Source organism: Delphinapterus leucas, chromosome 2, assembly GCF_059928025.1.
Source record: "Delphinapterus leucas isolate spDelLeu-1000000601 "Yukka" chromosome 2, BTC_Dleu_Yukka2, whole genome shotgun sequence".
Classification (NCBI taxonomy): Eukaryota; Metazoa; Chordata; class Mammalia; order Artiodactyla; family Monodontidae; genus Delphinapterus; species Delphinapterus leucas.
Window position 1 is genome coordinate 18,959,006 of NC_143130.1, and position 19,400 is coordinate 18,978,405.

Sequence of the window (19,400 nt, forward strand, 5' to 3'; positions counted from 1 at the left end):
ATATATATTATTCTTTTTTTTTTAATTTTTATTTTATTTTATTATTATTATTATTTTTTGCGGTACGCGGGCCTCTCACCATTGTGGCCTCTCCCGTGTGGAGCACAGGCTCCGGATGCGCAGGCTCAGCGGCCATGGCTCACGGGCCCAGCCACTCCGCGGCACGTGGGATCCTCCCGGACCGGGGCACGAACCCGTGTCCCCTGCATCGGCAGGCGGACTCTCAACCACTGTGCCACCAGGGAAGCCCCATATATATTATTCTTTTGAACCATTTCCTTAGAATAAATTCTAAGACACAAGTCACTAGGTCGAAAAGAATTAAAACCTTTGTTTCTTAAATCATACTGCTCCATTTCCTTTGGAAAGAACTATGCTTATTTGCAATGTCCCTAGGAAAACTTCCTGTGCTTTCTGCAGTCTCATTAACACTGGATCTTCAGCTCTCCATTTTTGCTTTTGGCTAGCTTAATAGTGTAAAATGATTCATTTATTACTTTTTTAAATTAGCATTTCTAGTGCTATGAGTAGTGAAATTAACATACTCCCATATATATGTATTTGTGAATTCTGTGTTTATTTTCTCTGCCCCTTGTTTATCAACGTGGTGGTCATGTATATTTGAATAATTTCTTTAGGTATTAGTTGTCTATCATGTTGTAGTTATTTTAGTCATTTTACTGATGTTTAATTGGTCAGCGCCAGTTTCAGTAGGGATAAAAATTTGGAAGAACAGAAACTGTCAGTTCCTCTTTGAAGATCCAAAGATCTTCAAGGACCTTTGAGGATATAAGACTAGTTAATCCGTTTTCATCTTTAATTGAATGAAAATACCAGTATACGTTTTTAGCCTATTGCAGAAAAAAATAATCATCAAATTTTATTCGTTATAAACTAACAAAGAAAACAGTATAAATTAATGAAATGTAGTGTCTAAAATGTGCTGGATTTTTTAAAAGGTACTTACTTGCTGTGTTTCTTACCTCTATTCAAAGTAACTCTGGAAAGGCCAAAATCTGTTAGTTTAATGTGACCTTCATTAGAAATAAGCATATTGTCTGGTTTCAAATCCCTGCACATATAAAAAACAAATAGCAGATAACTAAAAAAGAGCTAGTGTTGATTTTAGAATTACCAGCGAAAAAAACAGAAAGTTACAGAACAATCAAACCCGACTTATTTTCTCTCATTGGTGGCTTTGAAAGTGCAGAAAACAACTCTCAAAAGCAAACTATATTTTGTATATCTGAATCTACAAGAAAGTTAACTATTTAATGCTAGATTATCTTTGGCATCATTCATTACATATTCTATTAAAATAAATAAACTTCATTAGGTAAAATAAACCTCAAGCCAGGTCAAAATCATATTTACCTCTTTCAAGGAGGGTGAGATTAAGCCTTAATCGAAAAGAGCCACTTAACCTTTCTTTGCAAAGAGCAAAACACTGTAAATCAGCTGGCATTATAACATATAGCACTTTTATATGACGTACAGCCAAAGGAGTGGAAAAAAGATTCAATATTCTCCACAAAAGGGGATACCCGAAGACAAAGCAACATATTCAAAACACACAGGGAGATGAAAGAAGAGTTGATATAATTTGTAAACTCACACAAGTTACTACTAAACTTTAGATAACCCAGATATGTGGGGTTATGCAAATATTTAAGACTAAAATATTTAATATATAATTTGATTACTTGTGCTTTAAGTAATAGTTTGGAGAAAAGTCAGTCTTTACCTGTGGATGATTCCATGTCTATGAAGATAGTCTAGAGCCAATGCCACTTCAGAAATATATTTCACAGCCATCTCTTCATCAAAATAACCATATATGTGTAGGAGAGACTTGACATCTCCACCTATGAGATACTCCATTACCTGTCAAAAGGAATATAAATATTGCAAAATAAAACCAATATGACTACTTTAAAAATATCTTACTTGAGCATTACGGTTATGCATTTTTAGCATGGTCCTATAAGACACATTTTCTTGGTGTCACTCAGTACACATCAATACCAGGTTTACTCATACTGCCATATACTTTTTAAAATTTAAATTAAACTGTTCAGTCTGAACAAAAATTCAGACATATAGAAAAGGTGTGAGAAGAGCAGGATGACTTCTCATATTCTCTCCATCTACATTCGCCCATCGTTAGCACTTTGCCACATTTGCTTTCTTCCTCTTCACATATATGAATATAAAAATGAATATTTATGCTAATCATTAACATGATTATGTTACATAATAAACATAACACAATTATGAACATCATTAACATAAATACCTTACAGGCATGTATTTTTGTTCAGATTAAGCAGTTTAATTTAAAAAAATATGGCGACATTAGCAACTGGTATTAATCTATAACTTTAAAATTTTGGCTAACTCAAGAATAAAATTGAAGAGGTCATCATGTATCTCCCAACAAGGTCATTCTTATGTAACTATAGCATAATAAAATGCACGGAATTTAATTCTAAAATAATGCTATTACCTGTTGTATAGTCTGTATTCAAATTTCTCTGATTACCTCAATATTGTTCCTGATGGCCTCTCTCCTCATCTCTCATGCCCAGGCCAGGACCATGCATGAGATTTAGTTGTCATATCTCTTTCATCTCCTTTAATCTGGAATAACTTTTTGCCTTTTTTTGGCAGGGTGCTGGATGGGGCATGGGACGGTCTTTCATGACATCTGATTATTTCCTTATGATTCAATTCAGGCTATGAATTTTGGGCAGGAATACTACAAAATCGATGTTGAGTACTTCTTAGTGACTTCCACCAGATGAGACTGCTAAATATTAGTGTGTTCCATTCCTGGTAATGTTAACTTTGATGACTTAGTTAAGGTGGTGGCTTCCAGGTTCCTTCACTGAAGAAGTATTTTCTCCCTCTTTGTAATTAATAGGCAATCTGGGGAAGATACTTTGAAACTATGTAAATACCCTCTTTCCCCAACAAACTTTCAAGCAATGATTTTAGCATCATATGACTATACATGATTCTTGCCTGAATTCATTACTGCTATGAGGCTGCAAAGCTCTATTAATCCTTCTACATGTACTAGTCATTATTCTCAAAATTTTCTATACTTTCAAGCTATAAAATATTGCCTACTAAGGACTTGATAATATAAGTCATTTCTTTCCTCTTTAAGGCAATCACTTCCCTGGTACACAGAGGTTAGTTAATATTTGTTGATAGTATGAATCATTAAAACATTACTAAGCACAAAAACTGTGCTAGCATGGGGAATATAGCATGAATAAAATGTAACTGATGCACTTAATGATTATAATTTAGTAGTAGAGAAATAAGCAAACAGATAACTGTATTTGAGCTCATGAGAATGCTTGTTTTCTCACACCCTCATCAACAATGATTATCAATACTTTTTGTCAATCTAAGGAAGAAAAAATGAACTTGTTTAAATGTTTATTTACTTTTAGGGAGATTTAGCATCTTTACACTGCTTTTAGTCTTTCATATTTCTTCTCTGAATCACTGGTATTCTTTGCCTATTTTTCTACTGGGGTATTTACCCTTTCTTCCTGACCATGTATATGGTATTTTGTGTCAAAGTAGGCTTTATTTTTCACATAGTAAGATGTGCACCATTCTATTAAAATAATCACATCAGTTTTCTTCTAGTACTTTTATGGATTCTCTTTTCGAGTAGAAATCTCTGATACAAAAGGGGAATAAATGAACTTTGCACTATCTCAAGTTTCATAACCACACAGAATTATTTCAAGTGACTTCAGAGAACAGAATCTTGATAGTACATGCATCATAAGGGCAAAAAGAATTGCAGAGAAATCCTAAATTGAATCCAGTTGTTTTAGTGTTAGGAAAACAATACTGGTATTGCTATGTTGAAAATACTATATGCGTATAGATATAGATATAGATATAGATATATAGATATAGTTAGGAACCCAGATTTTCAGGGTGAAAGAATACAAATATTTTTCAAAATATTTTTATATTTTATATATTTTTCAAAAATGTTAAGTAAAAATTCTGTAATTTTCCTTTGACCTGGAAATATCAGCATGAACTCGTGATATATTTTTCTATAAAAATGTGTGTTTCCTAGTCTGTCCACTGAGAATGCCTAAAAGGAATGACAACCTAGTGGCAATGAACTTTTCTAATCACTACCTCCTAGATCACGGCCTCTAGACACTATTTCCCAAAAAGGAGGTAGACCTCCTTGCCTAGATCTAGTTCAGGACATTTGCAAAATGAGCCTTAACTATCTTGTCATGCCAGAAAGCAAGAAAGCTATCAGATTACTAGGATAGTATAAAAAGACAAAGAGATGAACTGAAGGGGCTCCCACTCACTAAAGATGGGACAATTTAAACACAGAAAAAAATGACTGCAATGGATTAAAACACATCAAAACTACAATATTCCATGAATTCATAAAGATACTTTAAAAAACACACTTATTTAGAGGTTGCACTTCTGAAAACTGGTGATGAAAGGGAAAGAATCAAGCATTTATTCTGCCTTCCTTAGACAAGCTGTATTTCAGAGCAATGAAATAGATAATAAGGGAAAGTTCTTTATAGATGAATTCCAGCTAATAAAAGCTGAAGGAATAATAGAATTTTTTAAAATCATCATTTTGAAAACCTTAATAAAGAATCCAGGCATTAAGGTAAGCTGGGATGAAGTGAGAGAGTGGCATGGACTCATATATACTACCAAATGTAAAATAGATAGCTAATGAGAAGCAGCCACATAGCACAGGGAGATCAGCTCAGTACTTTGTGACCACCTAGAGGGGTGGGATAGGGAGGGTGGGAGGGAGACGCATATATATATATATATATATATATGTATAGCTGATTCACTTTGTTATAAAGCAGAAACTAACACACCATTGTAAAGCAATTATACTCCAATAAAGATGTTTAAAAAAATAAAGAATCGAGGCATTGAATCACAGGATGCCAAGACCATTACATGAAAGGTTGGTGGAGGAGTTGGAATGGATTAAACAAATTTGGTGAAGTGTTGCCAACTGGTGGACTTGGATGATGATATATGGGAGTTCATTATAGTAATCTTTCAATTTTTGTATATGTTTGAACATTTCCGTAATAAACATTTCCATCTTTATGTTCCTTGTACTAGTATAGTACCTGGAAAGTAGTAATCAATTATTTGTTGTTATTGTGGCTAAGTTTAGTCATACTTTATCTTTTTTGTCTCAAAGGTAGCTTTGATTTCTAGGAAATCTTTTGTCTAAGCCAGTGCTTCTCAAACTTTAACATGCCTGGGGATCTTGTTAAAATTCACAGTCTGGGGAATTCCCTGGCAGTCCAGTGGTTAAGACTTGCACTTCCATTGCAGGGGGTGCGGGTTCGATCCCTGGTCGGGGAACTAAGATCCCACATGCCACACAGCATGGCCAAAAAATAAAAAACAAACAAACAAACAAAATCTCATTCTGATTCAGCAGATTTGGAGTGCAGCTTGAAATTCTGCATTTGTAATAAGCTCTCAGACAATGCTGATACTGCTTGTCTGTGGACACACTTTGAGTATCAAGGATCTAAACCAGTGATGAAGTTAGTAGACAAGATATGGCCGTCTATCTGATTTCAGGAATAATAATTCAAAAATATTATAATAGGGACTTCCCTGGTGGCACAGTGGTTAAGAATCCGCCTGCCATTGCAGGGGAGATGGGTTCGATCCCTGGTCCGGGAAGATCCCACATGCCACGGAGCAACTAACCCAGTGCGCCACAACTACTGAGCCCGCGTGCCTAGAGCCCGTGCTCTTTGGTCCATGGGCCAGTTTGCCAACTATTGGCTTAAAAGATGTAAAGTCAATTATTCTGTTTGTTTACACTAAACAGAAGCTATTGGAGTTACCAAACATTTAATCCACACACTGTCTCTGGAGTCAGAAGAACCTCTAGAACTTGAAGTCAAAACACCTACCATCCTCACCTCTTCCTACCCCCACCCAAATTCCTCATTAGAATTAACAGAGTGTAAGCTGCCATGTTAAATGAAAAGCAAGCAACTCTCTAAGTCCATAAACCCCAAATCCACCACTTCCCTAAATCTTTCCTTATCATACCCCAAGCTTTATGTAGTATTTCTATTATGCATCCTTTACTTAGCAAATATTTGTAGCACTCTGTGCCACACACTGTTCTACATAGTTTATATCAACCTATTGAAATTTCATAACAACCTCTGAGGTAGGTACTATTATTATGTCCATTTTGCAAATGGGAAACTGAAGTGTGATAGTTCATTTTATGTGTCAACTTGGCTAAGCCATGGTACCCAGATATTTGGTCAAACACTGATCTAAATGTTGCTGTGAAGGTATTTTTTAGATAAGATTAACATCTAAACCATTAGACTTTGAGTAAAAGCTGATTACCCTCCATCATGTGGGAGGGCCTTATCCAATCAGCTGAAGAGAAAAAAAATTGAGGTGTCATCTCTTTCTCCTCCAAAGAGGAAGGGATTCTACCTCTTCACTGCCTTTGAGCTTGAGCTGCAACATCAACTCTTCCTGGAGTCTACAGCCTGCTGGCCTACCCTGCAGATTTTGGACTTGCTTGCACCATAACCATGTAGGGCAATTCCCTAAAATAAATCCCCCTCTCTCTCTACACACACACACACACACACACAGACACAGACACAGGCAGACAGACAAACACACACACACACTCTATTGTTCTTTTTCCCTGAGAACCCTAACTAACAGAACAGGTAAGGTAACTTGGCCAAGGTCATAAAGCTTGTAAGTGCAAGATCTGGAATTCAAACGCAGGTACTCTGAACCCAGAGACTGTAATTCTTAAGTCACTGGGTTCAGTGATTCCTGAATGAAGAGAAAATGTTAAGTTATTTACTCACCAAGTAGACATTGTTTGCTGACTGCAGTGAATAGTACAAATGCACAATGAAAGGACTTTTGCTTAGGGCCAGGGCATCCCTCTCAGCTTGTACTTGATGAGTCATATTTTTGTTGATCATGTCTGCTTTTTTGACAACCTGTAGTACGTAACATGACAACAGACACATCCATTTTATTTTTTATGACAAAGTATTCTCAGGTTTCCTAGTTGCCATCATGAAAACAATCAGAGAGAGAAAACACAGATGTTGTTTGGACCTCACATTGCCAGTGGGAAACTCTGCTAGAAAAACAGCTAATATGGTGAAAACAAAACAAAACTTTCTTTAACATAGAACTGCTTATCTTGGTATCAAGTGGCAAAAGTATCACATCCCTTTTGATAAGGAAAAAGATGTAAGCAAATGCTCCCTGACTACCCTACCTATTGGTAGAAAAAAAATTCTGTTCTGTTCTTCTTACAGCTAAGCCAAAATATAGTAATGTTCCTAATACGTCCCCAGATAATCAGGAATGTAGGCATAGAGAAATAGTAGCTAATTCACTTTTTAAATTTCTGGTTCTTTGATGGATGGAAATAGAAACAGAAAGAGAAAGAATGTATGTTTGTTTGCCTGGGAAAAAAATTTCTTAAAAACGGTTAGAGTTTACTGAAACTTAATAGTCTCAGATGCTGTGTTATAGAAAATAACTAACTACTCTTTTTAAATCTCAAGGTAACTGGTAAGGAAGCAAAACTATAATCTACATTAAAATTGGAGCACTAGGGCTTCCCTGGTGGCACAGTGGATAAGAATCTGCCTGCCAATGCAGGGGACACAGGTTCAATTCCCGGTCCGGAAAGATCCCACATGCCGCAGAGCAACTAAGCCCGTGCGCCACAACTACTGAGCCCGTGCTCTAGAGCCTGCAAGCCTCAACTACTGAGCCCGCGAGCCACAACTACAGAAGCCCATGCACGCAGAGCCCGTGCTCTGCAACAAAGAGAAGCCACCACAGTGAGAAGCCCACGCACCGCAACAGAGTAGCCCCCGCTCGCTGCAACTAGAGAAAAGCCCGCGCACAGCAATGAAGACCCAACGCAGCCAAAAATAAATAAATTAAAAAAAAAACTGGAGCACTAAACTGAATAGTTAGTAACATTGAGATCAATTCTCAGGAAGATTACAAGTCAAAAAAAGGCATATTTCTTCCAAAGATTCAATAGAACATGTAATAAAATCATTAATACGCTGTAAATTCCAGCCTTAGAGCCTTTCCCTAAGAAAACAAGGGAAACTGACAAAGCCAGTCTGAAACATGATTTCACCTATCATTCCACTAGATTGCAAGCTCTATGAGGGCATGTTCGTTTTGTTACCACTGTACACAGACTCTACACAGAAAGCGGATATCCACAAATACTTATCAAAAAGTGTATTGGTGTTTTCATTTCAACAGCTAATAGTGACTGGTTAGTATAATAGAAGGAAACGCAAAAAATCTTGGGAACATATGAAGCGAGAGAGAATTAATTTCAATAGGGTGGGTCTGAAAGGTCAGGAGAGGTTTGAAGGGGGGCTAAGATGAACCTTAATACATAAACAACATAGGTGGAGAAGAGCAGAGAAGGGTGGAAGGAAGGCACTTAAGGAGGAAACAGAATAAACATAAATTTGGAAGCAAGACAATACACAGCATTCAAGGACTAGCCAATTGTCTGGAGTGGCTAGAACATAGAATATGTAGAAGATACAGTGGAAACTTAGAGCCAGAACTTGGAGCATGACTGCTTTTCTAAGGAGTTTGGACTTTAGCTTGCATGGCACAGCCAAAGGAATAAAATAGTGATTCCAGTTAGGGGCCTGTTCCAATAGACTAGGTATAGTAATGAAGGCCTGATGAACCTTAAAAACATCATGTCAAGTGAAAAAAGCCAGATGCAAAAGACCATATATTTCATGATTCCATTTATACGCAATGTCCAGAAAAGGCAAACCTATAGTGATAGAAAGTAGACTGATGATTACCTGGGGCTAGGGGTGTTAAGTGGGGGAGACATGGCAGATGAGCAAGAGAGGTCTTTTCAGGGTGATGGGAATGTTCTAAAATTGGAATGTGGTCATGGTTACTCTATATTTAATTTACTAAAAACTGAATTGTACTTTTAGAAAGAGAAAGAAAGAAAGAAAGAAAGAAAGAAAGAAAGAAAGAAAGAAAGAAAGAAAGGGAAAGAAAGAAAAAAAGAAATGGAAAAAATGAAGTCCTGTACTTGGGCAGACTTGGGAATGGAATGGAAGGGGTAATACGAATATGAGACAGAATTGACAGGCCTAGTTGAGAGAGAGAATATACAGATGAAGTAGAGAAAAGTTAAAATGCCTGAAGTTTTTAGCTTGAAATGACAGAGATGGTGGTATTATTACATGGAGAGAAGGAACACAGGAGGCAGTTAGGTGGAGAGGATTGTTCGAAGTTAGGCAAGCACAATTCCGAGGTGCCTGCTAGATAGTCACACAGCAATGTCCGACAGAAAGTTGAAACTGCATCAGACTGCTGGCTTCCTTCCTTTATCACAATCACTCAGTGCTGAGATGTGAGTAATCTGAAACTATGGGAGTGGATAAGAATCAAGAGTGGCCAGAACAGCTTCAAATATATTGAAAGCTCTTGAATGCTTTGGAATGATATATACTACTGCAAGGATAAAGGGGTGATTTGGGACATATTTCAGCTCCGTCTTTAAATATAAGTACATTCTAGATTTATACAATGAAGAGAAAAGTGGGGTTTAATGAGATCTTTTTGTCATATAGGTCAGAAGTTAATCTACATCACAGCATGCTGACTACAGTCAATCCTACATTGTATATTTGAAAGCTGCTGAGAGAGATCTTAAAAGTTCTCATCACAAGAAAAAAAATTTGTAGCTGTGTCATGATGGTTGTTAACTAGACATTGTGGAGATCACTTCGGCATAGACAAATACTGAATCATTATGTTGTACACCTGAAACTAGTAAATGTCAGTTACATCTCAATAAAAAAATGAATCTGTCAAACTGATAGAATTAAAATATAATATGGAAATAACTGTTTCAAATTTAAAGTTTCAACCCTAATCCTGGTAAAGCCCAAATTAGTAAAAATGATTCAGAAGTTCTGGCGTCTCCTAAGCGTTCGCGGTGCGAAGAGAAGGGCGGGGCAGAGGTGGCACCGACTTGCCCGCGCTGTCACCCCAAGTGAGAAGTTATCCCACAGGGCTCCGGAGGTTTCAGCGAGCCAGGCACCCGTCTAGTCGTTCCAGCGGCCCTGGGGCCTGCCCAGTTCAGGGGGCGGGAAGGAGGACGCAAGGGCCGGCCTCTTTCGCTTTCTTTATTCCTTGACTCTTACCTTCACCGCGTACAACCTGTTGCCTTTCTGCCCCAGATACACCTTCCCGAAGGCGCCGCGGCTAATGGGCTTCACTATGGTGAACTCTTCAATGGAGGGAGGTCGTGGCACCGGGATCCTATTCACGAACTCCCCTGTCGGCGTGCCTCCTCCACCCTCCATCTCGCCGCCGGCGGTGGTCTCCATAGCAGGCCAGCCCGGATGCAAGTCTCTATCAGCGACCAAGAGCCCTTCCGGAGCCGCAACTCCCGCCAACTGGTTTCAAAGCGGGGCTCCGCCCACGCCGCTCTTCGGCCGTGATGTCACCCCGTCGCTGCGCACGCCACGCCCAATCCAGTACGGCCCCGCCCCTGTCACCTGCTCTGCGTCGACGCAGAAGGCAAAGAACGTGAAGGCGGGGCAGCTGGGAAATTCTTGAACCAACCACAGACTCTTCCAGGGTGACAGCAGCTCACGAACCTCGTTTGTAGTGACAGGGGGCGGCACAAATAGTTCTTGGCAGACGGGGAAAGGGATTACGGGGGCTTGATTCTGAATCGAGGGATTTGAAGAGTTTTCTCCCGACCTCCAAATGAGGCTGGTGGGACCCGGCCCTCATCCCACTTTTTTTTGTTTTGTTTTTTAAACTCCTTTACGGCCTCCCACCCGCGGGAGAAACGTAAACCAGTTCGGTCTGGTCCGTGAAACAATGGCCAGTGAAATCACAGAATGTGGAGAAACTGGATGAGCAGGATGCTCATGACTGGTCCTGTAATTTGACATTTTAACAGGATGTAATTTGCCTATCTGAAATAGGAAGAGCTTTTTATTGTGGGGAAGATAAAGAGCACTTAATTGTAGCAAAAGAGGTTATCATAGCTCAAGGCCCAGTCAGAACAGGAGAATATATTGTAAGTACTGATAACAAAGTTGGAGACAGATTTTAACAGGGTCCGTGTCTTTCCCTTTTAAAAAGAAAACTACAGCCAATGAGCTTTGGGGCTCCGGCGCCTGCATTACTCAACGTGAACGTGAACTACCTTGGGGGGCGTCAGCTGTCCCCGAAAAGGCGGAGCGTTGACGCACGCCCCTGGGTGGTGGCCTCACCTGCCCCGGAAGTACTGTTGCGTTAGCGCCTTGCCTTCCGGGGCAGATTGTCTGTCTTTGCAGCAGCTGTAGGGAGGGGAGGCCATTTTCCGTTTCTAGAAGAGTGAGGGCGAGAGGAGAGAGAAAAGAGGGGGAAAAAAAGGGCTCAGCGCCTCCCCGCCGGGCCGTGGACAAGAGGGACAGTTTCGGCAGGCGGGTGAGGTTGCTGACGGCCTGGAGAAGATGTTTTCGCTGTCGAACACCGTTCAGCCCCAGGTGGGTCCAGCATCCAGTCCATTTTTCTCCCCCTCGCCCTGCCCGCGTTTGCCGTTTGCGTTTCTTGGAAGTGGTTTCTCTTACGGGATCGTAGGAGGGAAGCGTTTAATCCAGTTGGAGTCCTGGGGTTGAGAAGGGATCGGGGCGACGCTGAGAGTAAAGGGCTGACGATGAAGCAGAAGCGAAATAGGAGCGTGATGGAGATCATGGCTTATTGATTTGATTGCGTGGAATTTTTGCTACAGAATCCATCAGGCATTGTTCAGTGCTAGACCTTCTGGGGTGGGGGTGGGGAGGGGGCAGGGGAAACGTCTGCCGTAGATGTAAAGGGAGCAAGTGATGTTTCTTTTCCATCCTTCCGCCTCTTCAAAGACTTTCGTCTTCACAGCCCCGATTTTCTACTCTTTCTTTTAAATGGAATTTAACCCAAACATGCTATAAAAATTTGAATAATCTTCTCTGAATGCTTTCCCTCTTTTTTTGACCAAAAGTAAGTAATAAATATATATTGATATATTTAAGTTATTGACTGCTTGCACTTAAAATTTTGATTCAGCCTCCTCCCCATCTTTTCATTTTTGAAGCAAAAGGGCAGAGAAAAAAGATTCCAAGCGTTTTTATTTTTAACTCTTCTTTCAGGAGTAATCACCGGTGATAATGTTTTGTTCTTAGTTCATTTAAAAATCTTTTTTGATGGTGACATTTAGATTTTTTTGAGAGTTCTTCACAGTTTTGCAAATAAACAGTTTTTGAAAACATTCCGTTTTAAAAATAATTTTTGACGTTCTTTAGTTTCTTGGTTAAAGCATATAATTATGTTCCTCTGTGTAACCTCCACTCCCTTTTGTTTTGTTTTGTTTTGAATTTTGCTAATACTGGTGGGGTAATAAAAAATAAAGTGGTTAGTTATTTATTGGGCATCAGTAATGTGCTAGGTGAACAAAGCAAATGTGGAATCTTGATGATATGAAGTAAAAAATGAGTAGGAGTTAGCCAAGTGAAGAGTGAATAGATATGAACAGGTAGACAGAACATCTGGAGGTTCTGAGATAGTGACAAGCCTAGTTGATTGGAGGAACAGGAATAAGGCCAGTGTGGCTAGAGCGTGGTGATTAAAGGGCCAGTGACCGAAAGGAGGTTGGGGAGAAGACATGATGCAGATCATACAGGGTGTTACAAGAAGGGACTTTGGGCTTCATTTTAAGTTTGTTGGAAACCATTGAATGCTTTTAAGCATGTTAAGGAGTAAAATGATCAGATTTACATTACAATCTATTACAGAGTAATAGATTACTCTGGCTTCTTGCTGTGTGGAGAATGTTGAAGGACAGAGTGGAAATGTTTTCAGTTTAGGATGTTATTGCACTAATCCAGAGAGGGATAATGCACCGCTAAGTGGTGACAGTGGTTATGGAAAGAAGGGGATGAGATTTATTTTGAAAAAAGAACAGAGGGAATTCCCTGGTGGTCCAGTGGTTAGGACTCCCTGGTCGGGAAACTAAGATCCCAGAAGCCACGCGGTGCGGCCAAAAAAGAAAGAAAGAAAAAAGAATAGAATTTCATGAGGGATGATGGAAAGAGGTGTTTCTGGGTTTGATCAGCTGGATGCAAGTAGGTGTTATTTACCAAGATGACCGGTGTCTGGAGGAGTCCTACCAATCGTTTGAAAAAGAAGTTGACTTGGCTTGCTGAATACAACATTAAACCTTTTGAAACTGAACTGCAAGAAATTGATGTCAAGAAGACCCGATTTTAGGAGAATTTATCATTAGCTGAATGGAGTTAGTGGTATGCAATGTCGGTAGAGGTAGTGAAGGAATTTTCTGTACTATAGGCAGTCCTAACTGGACTCACTGTAGGACCGTTAATATGACACAGAAGTTCAACCTTTTCATTGAGGAGAGATCAAACCATCTTTTAGCAGTTTAAATTCTTTATTGAATGAGAAGAGGTACAACTAATTAAAATAAAACTTTTCAAGGTTATAGACAGGGAATTCCCTGGCGGTCCAGTGATTAGGACTTCACACACTCGCTGAGGGCCCAGGTTCAATCCCTGCTCGGGGAACTAAATTCCCAGAAGCCGCACGGGGAGGCCAAAAAAAACAAAAACAAAAAATGTATAGACAGAAAATATGTATCTTAAAATAATTTGATTCCTATAGTTTTTTGTTTGTTTGTTTGTTGTTCTTGTTTTTTGGTCACGCTGTGCAGCTTGTGACATTGAACCCAGGCCCTCAGCAGTAAAAGCGTGGAGTCCTAACTGCTGTACCGCCAGGGAATTCCCTGATTCTTGTAATAGTTAGTTTTAAAAGAGCTTATCGTTTCTTTCTGACTCTAAAAATAATACACGCTAATTGCCAAAAATCCTGAAAAGAAAAATATAAATAAGGAAGATCACCTATAATTTCATAACCCCAATAGATCACATTTTAGAATAAGTTCTTTCATCCTTTCAACTCTACACAAATATGTGTATGCATACTTTTAAAAAAAATGTTACATAAAGGTTTATGGCTCGCTTTTTTCATTTAAAAAACAATGTTATGAATTTATTTCTGTATCAGTAACCATGGGATGAAAAGTCTTTAAGTGAAATCTGGAGTCAGATTATCTGTGTTAGAATCCTTCTTCCTATAGTACTTTCTTGCTGAGAAAGTGTGATAGAAATGTAATAGTAACTAATGTTTATAGTTGTTAGGAGGATTAAATGAGATAATATAAGTAAAGTACATAGTTCAAAATGTGGCATATAATAAGAGTCCATTTAATTTAATCATTTACTCAACAGGTATTTATTTAGCACCTACTGTGTGCATTATTGCACTGGGATACAGTATTGAATGAAATAGAGGAAGTAAGGTAGAGCCAAATAAAATATAAAGTGTTAAGTTATATTAAGTATAACGTAAAAACAGTTTATATTAAATAATTTATAAATAAAACAGAGAAAAATAATAAAATAGAGGAAAAAAACCTTGCCACATGAAACTTATGCTCCAGTGGGAGAATGTGGTATAATAAATAAAAACTATTTGGTCTTTGTTCCCAATTCTTGGCACAGAGCTCCTAAAACCCTTGAAATTTCCTGTGATGGGTGTGTCTTTATTCTTAAAGCCCCTCTTTGGATCACACCTGGATTTACGCTAATGAGGTGACTTAAACTGGGGTTTCTAGTAAACAATATATAGGTAAATAAGTAAGTATATGAAGTGTGTTAGATAATGAAAATGTCAAGAAGAAAAAATAGAGCAGAGGAAGGCAATAAGGAATATTTTTTAGGGGAGGGTTGCTGAAATCTTACATAGGTTGTCCAGGGAGATGCATGAAAAGATGACTTGTGAGTTAGGAACTGAAGGGAGAGCAAACTATGTGACTAACTGGACAGGGGAATAAACAGCAGTGCAAAGTCCTTGAGGTGAGGGCCTGCCAGGTGTTTTCCAGGAACAGAAAGGGGGATGCGGTGGTGGGAGCAGAGAGAAGGAAGGGGAACTTAGTGGTGGATCAATTCGGAGAGGTGATGAAGAGCCAGGGAGGGCTTTCTGTGTCATCGTTGTTAGGACGTTGACTTTTACTGTGAGAATAGCCATTGGAGGGTTTTGAGCAGAGGAGTGATGAGATCTGACTGGCTTTAATAGAGCAGATTCAGGGAGAGAAGTTAGGATGCAGTTGTAAAAATCCACATATGGATGATGGTGACTTAGAATAGGGTGGTGCAGTGGGGAAGTTGAAAAGTATAAAATTCTGGGTATATGCTTACTTGTTTCATGTCTGTGAAATATTTCATTTTTGTGGTGGTATCATTTGTGTAGCCACTCCCCTATTGGACATTTCTAGCTTTCCACAAATTTTTAAATATTTTGATGAAAACTGTCTTCTGTGCATATGCAAGCATAGATCATTACTTACTAGATTATTTCCTTGGAATAAATCCCTAGAAGTTAGATTGCTCGAATGGTGAAATGTATGTATTTTTAATACTTTTGCTGTATATAACCCCTATACTATCCTGAAGGTCAGTTTTCTTCCTACCAGCAATAATCTGAGTGTTTATAATTTTTAATGTATAGTTTTGATATACGGTGTATATTTAACTTTTTACAATACCCAATCCTGACAATAAAAGGTTTTTTTTTTTCTGTTTTTATTTTAAAAAGCACTACTTATTTTCAGCTTCTATCTTTTTATAGGTTACAGTTCCTCTGAGTCATCTCATCAATGCCTTCCATTCACCGAAAAACACATCTGTTTCTGTCAGTGCATCAGTTTCTCAAAACCAGCATTGGGATGTAGTGTCTGAGCATGAGGCTCCCAGCAGTGAGGTAATAGTTTTTACCCTGGGTGTGTGAGAAAGTTTTTTTGGTTTAGTACATTGTAAACATGCCTGAAATAACTTTCTATGTTTAGGCATTTGTAACAGGGTGATTTCTATCTTCAGCTTAATCTCTCTTTTACGATTAAAAATGTCCAACTCTGGCTTTGTTGTACATATAGAAATATTGCTTTGTTTTATTTTTAACATTTAATTTATAAAAAATTTCATGTGGCAGTGTATTGGTATTCACTTCCTACGTTACTGCTTGTGTAATATCATTTAGACATTCTTTTGTGTTGCTTCAGTGGTAGCAGGGAACCTACAGTTAACTCCATAATTCCCATAATTTTCAGGAAAGATAGAATAGCAAGAAGTTATCATCTACCGCCTTATAGGAGCTTTCAGTGTAATTGAACAATTAGAATATAGATACCTGAAAGTGAAATGTATAAGCTATGAAACCATACTTTGAGTATTCAGAGAATTATAAAATCATTGTGGCCTAGGATATAGTGAATTCCCAACCTAGGAACCTTGTGTTTACAAGATTCATTAATAAGATAGTTGCTTGTAGCTCAGAATACATTTTTCATAGTAAACATTATAATCTATAGTTAAGTTTCTCAGAAGCCTCTTTAACCATAAATAGCTTATGTTCTTAGTCCTGATATCAGGGGCTATGGCAAAGGACAGTAGAGGAGGAGTTGAAAAAAAAGTTTGCGGGACTTCCCTGGTGGCCCAGTGGTTAAGACTCCACGCTTCCAATGCAGGGGGCCCGGGTTTGATCCCCGTTCGGGGAACTACAATCCCACATGCCACGTGGCACAGCCAAAAAAAAAAGTCTGCTTTTGGTGGGGGTGGGATGGGGGGTGGTTGTGAGGTGAGTCTTGGGATACAGTTTTACTTAGATGAAAAGTTTGTCTTTATGCTTTCCTTTTTTTTTTCTTTTTTAATTGATTATTTATTTTTGGCTGTGTTGGATCTTCGTTGTTGTGCGTGGGCTTTCTCTAGTTGTGGCGAGTGGGGGCTACTCTTCTTTGCGGTGCGCAGGCTTCTCATTGCGGTGGCTTCTCTTGTTACGGAGCACGGGCTCTAGGCGTGCAGTCTTCAGTAGTTGTGGCTCGTGGGCTCAGTAGTTGTGGCTCGCGGGCTCTGGAGCACAGGCTCAGTAGTTGTGGCGCACGGGCTTAGCTGCTCCGCAGCATGTGGGATCTTCCCGGACCAGGGTATGAACCCGTGTCCCCTGCACTAGCAGGCAGATTGTTAACCTCTGTGCCACCAGGGAAGCCCCTATGTTTTCCTTTTATATTATCTGCCAAATTCCTATTGCCTCTGTCTATAGGCAATCCATTCTTGTCTTCTGTTGTGACACCCTTCTTCCAATTTACAGCCCGAGAGCTTTCCTAATGATAAGACTGCATGTATCAAAATTGCTACATGCAGCAATATTATGTTCATTTTAGAAATTTTGGAAAATATTATGTAGGTAGAAGAAATTAAATTAACCTATGATCCTTCTTCTCTTTTTCTCACTTGTACTTTTATATTTTATAATAGTTGGATCATACTGTATATGCTGATTTAGATTTTGCTTGATCATTTAATAGTCTTAGGAACTTTTTATTCCATACATTTTCTGTATTTTTAATGACTTTCAGAGTGTTCATTTTATGATGTTCTCTTGTTGGATATTGTTTCCAATTTTTTGCTGCTCTGAACAACACCATTTGTACTCTCCGTGGTGCTAAATGTTTGACTATTTCATCAAGTGAAATGGCTAGGTCAGTAGTGAAGTACATTTTGGGGGCTTGAAAAGTAGCTAAACTCTAGAAGCCAATGTTGAGCTTAAGACTAATGGTCTCAGATACAGAATTGGTGTCTTATCCTCTGATTTACCTTCATTATTCCTATGGTTTATCATTGATGACTGTTTGTTATTGCTTCACAAACATTTTCATTCTTCTTAAGCATCCTCCCTCATCTCTACTCGCACTTCCTTTGCTCTGAGGTTACATTGCTTTCATCAAGTCTTGCTCATCCAAACACCCACTTCACAGTGCAAGCAAAAAACTTTCAACTTCCTTCAAGCTACTGACTTCTTTTCCTGTTGCTTTCAGACTTCTTGAAAAAGTAGTACTCTGAACTTAACATCTGTTCTTGCTAAACTTTTATTCATACTACATCCCATTGTAGTTTGGCTACTACTTTTTCCATTTTATAGACTTGTTTTGGTATATTTTGTTGACTTCCTTAGCAGTAAGTACAGGCCTTTTTAAAAAATCCACATCTTTTTCATCTTTTCCTTAGCATTTGACCTTGCTGAACATCCACTGCTTTCAAAATACTTTCATAAATTGACTGATACTACATTGATGGGTTTTTTTTTTCTGTTTCTGTTTTGCTGGGCGTTTTTATCGCCAGCCTTTTACATAGTGTGTGTACATTTATCTGTAATCTAATTTTCATTTTGCATAGTCTCCCAGATTATATATCTTAATGTCTGTATATATTTATATGCTGATAACTCCCAAATCTATCTCCAACTCTAAAGTATCTCTAAAGTTTTAAAGTAATTATCTGGTGGCTTATTAAAATACCCCTCTGGATAGGCTCCAAGGACCTCGAAATTAAGATGTCTAAAACTGAGCTGCTTCCCCAGATTCCAGTGTTTTTTTTTTTTGTTTTTTGTTTTTTGCAGTACACAGGCCTCTCACTGTTGTGGCGTCTCCCGTTGCGGAGCACAGGCTCCGGACGCACATGCTCAGCGGCCATGGCTCACGGGCCCAGCCGCTCCGCGGCATGTGAGATCTTCCTGGACCGGGACATGAACCCGTGTCCCCTGCGTCGGCAGGCGGACTCTCAACCACTGCGCCACCAGGGAAGCCTGATTCCAGTGTATTTGATCTTAGAGTGGTTTTAGCCCCTCTTCATCAGTCTGGGTCCAACCAAGAGAGAGAGACCACATAGTCATTTGAACAGTGAATGTTTAATATAAAAACTATATAATTTTTTAGTTTAATATTTTAAAAACCCTGGTCTAACAGGGGATTAGAATAACTAGGGATTGGCTAGTAATAAGTAAAGAAAATTCAAATATATAGGACTTGCGGATTCAAGAAGCAGCTAATCCTCCCAGGACTGAGAGCTTCCCAGGAAGAGTTCTCCACCCCTGGGCTGAGGTTCTGAGGTTGTTGGAGAGGGAATGGCCTTGGCTCACTGAATGGCACAGGAGTCACTGGTGCCGTGCCAGCTGAACCTGATGGAAATCTGCCCCCTTGGGTACCAGGAGAAGCTGTTCATGGGGATGTGTGTTACTGGAAAAGCTGCTGGGTACTGCTGGCAACTGTGCACTGTAGGAACCAGGCTTTGGAGAAGCTGCACCAGTGGCAGGAACCACTCCTGGAGAAACCCATGGGTGTTATGTTGCACACAGGAGCCCGCTGAGTGAACACAATA

The 19,400-nt window shown here is 39.1% G+C and overlaps 2 protein-coding genes across 7 annotated transcripts in view; one reads left to right on the top strand and one right to left on the bottom strand.

Moving 5' to 3' along the window:
- The window catches only part of MASTL (microtubule associated serine/threonine kinase like), a 34,343-nt gene extending 23,772 nt beyond the window's left edge, over window positions 1–10,571 (bottom strand). For 2 of the 5 annotated variants that reach the window (XM_089903844.1, XM_089903843.1), the window contains exons 1-4: window positions 10,290–10,571; window positions 6,918–7,055; window positions 1,745–1,884; window positions 984–1,072 (exon numbers count right to left, since the gene is read on the bottom strand). In XM_089903844.1, the coding sequence (XP_089759970.1) occupies window positions 984–1,072; window positions 1,745–1,884; window positions 6,918–7,055; window positions 10,290–10,475 (553 nt within the window). In that variant the 5' untranslated portion in view covers window positions 10,476–10,571. The remainder of the gene's footprint in view (window positions 1–983; window positions 1,073–1,744; window positions 1,885–6,917; window positions 7,056–10,289) is intronic. The other 3 variants (XM_022580346.2, XM_022580345.2, XM_089903846.1) reach the window with 2 other exon arrangements.
- A 461-nt stretch (window positions 10,572–11,032) lies between these two features.
- Window positions 11,033–19,400, top strand: part of YME1L1 (YME1 like 1 ATPase) — a 30,810-nt gene continuing 22,442 nt past the window's right edge. The window contains exons 1-2 of one of the 2 annotated variants that reach the window (XM_022580343.3): window positions 11,038–11,630; window positions 15,820–15,951. In XM_022580343.3, the coding sequence (XP_022436051.1) occupies window positions 11,598–11,630; window positions 15,820–15,951 (165 nt within the window). In that variant the 5' untranslated portion in view covers window positions 11,038–11,597. Of the gene's footprint in view, window positions 11,631–15,819; window positions 15,952–19,400 lie in introns of both variants that reach the window. The other variant, XM_089903854.1, reaches the window with a different exon arrangement.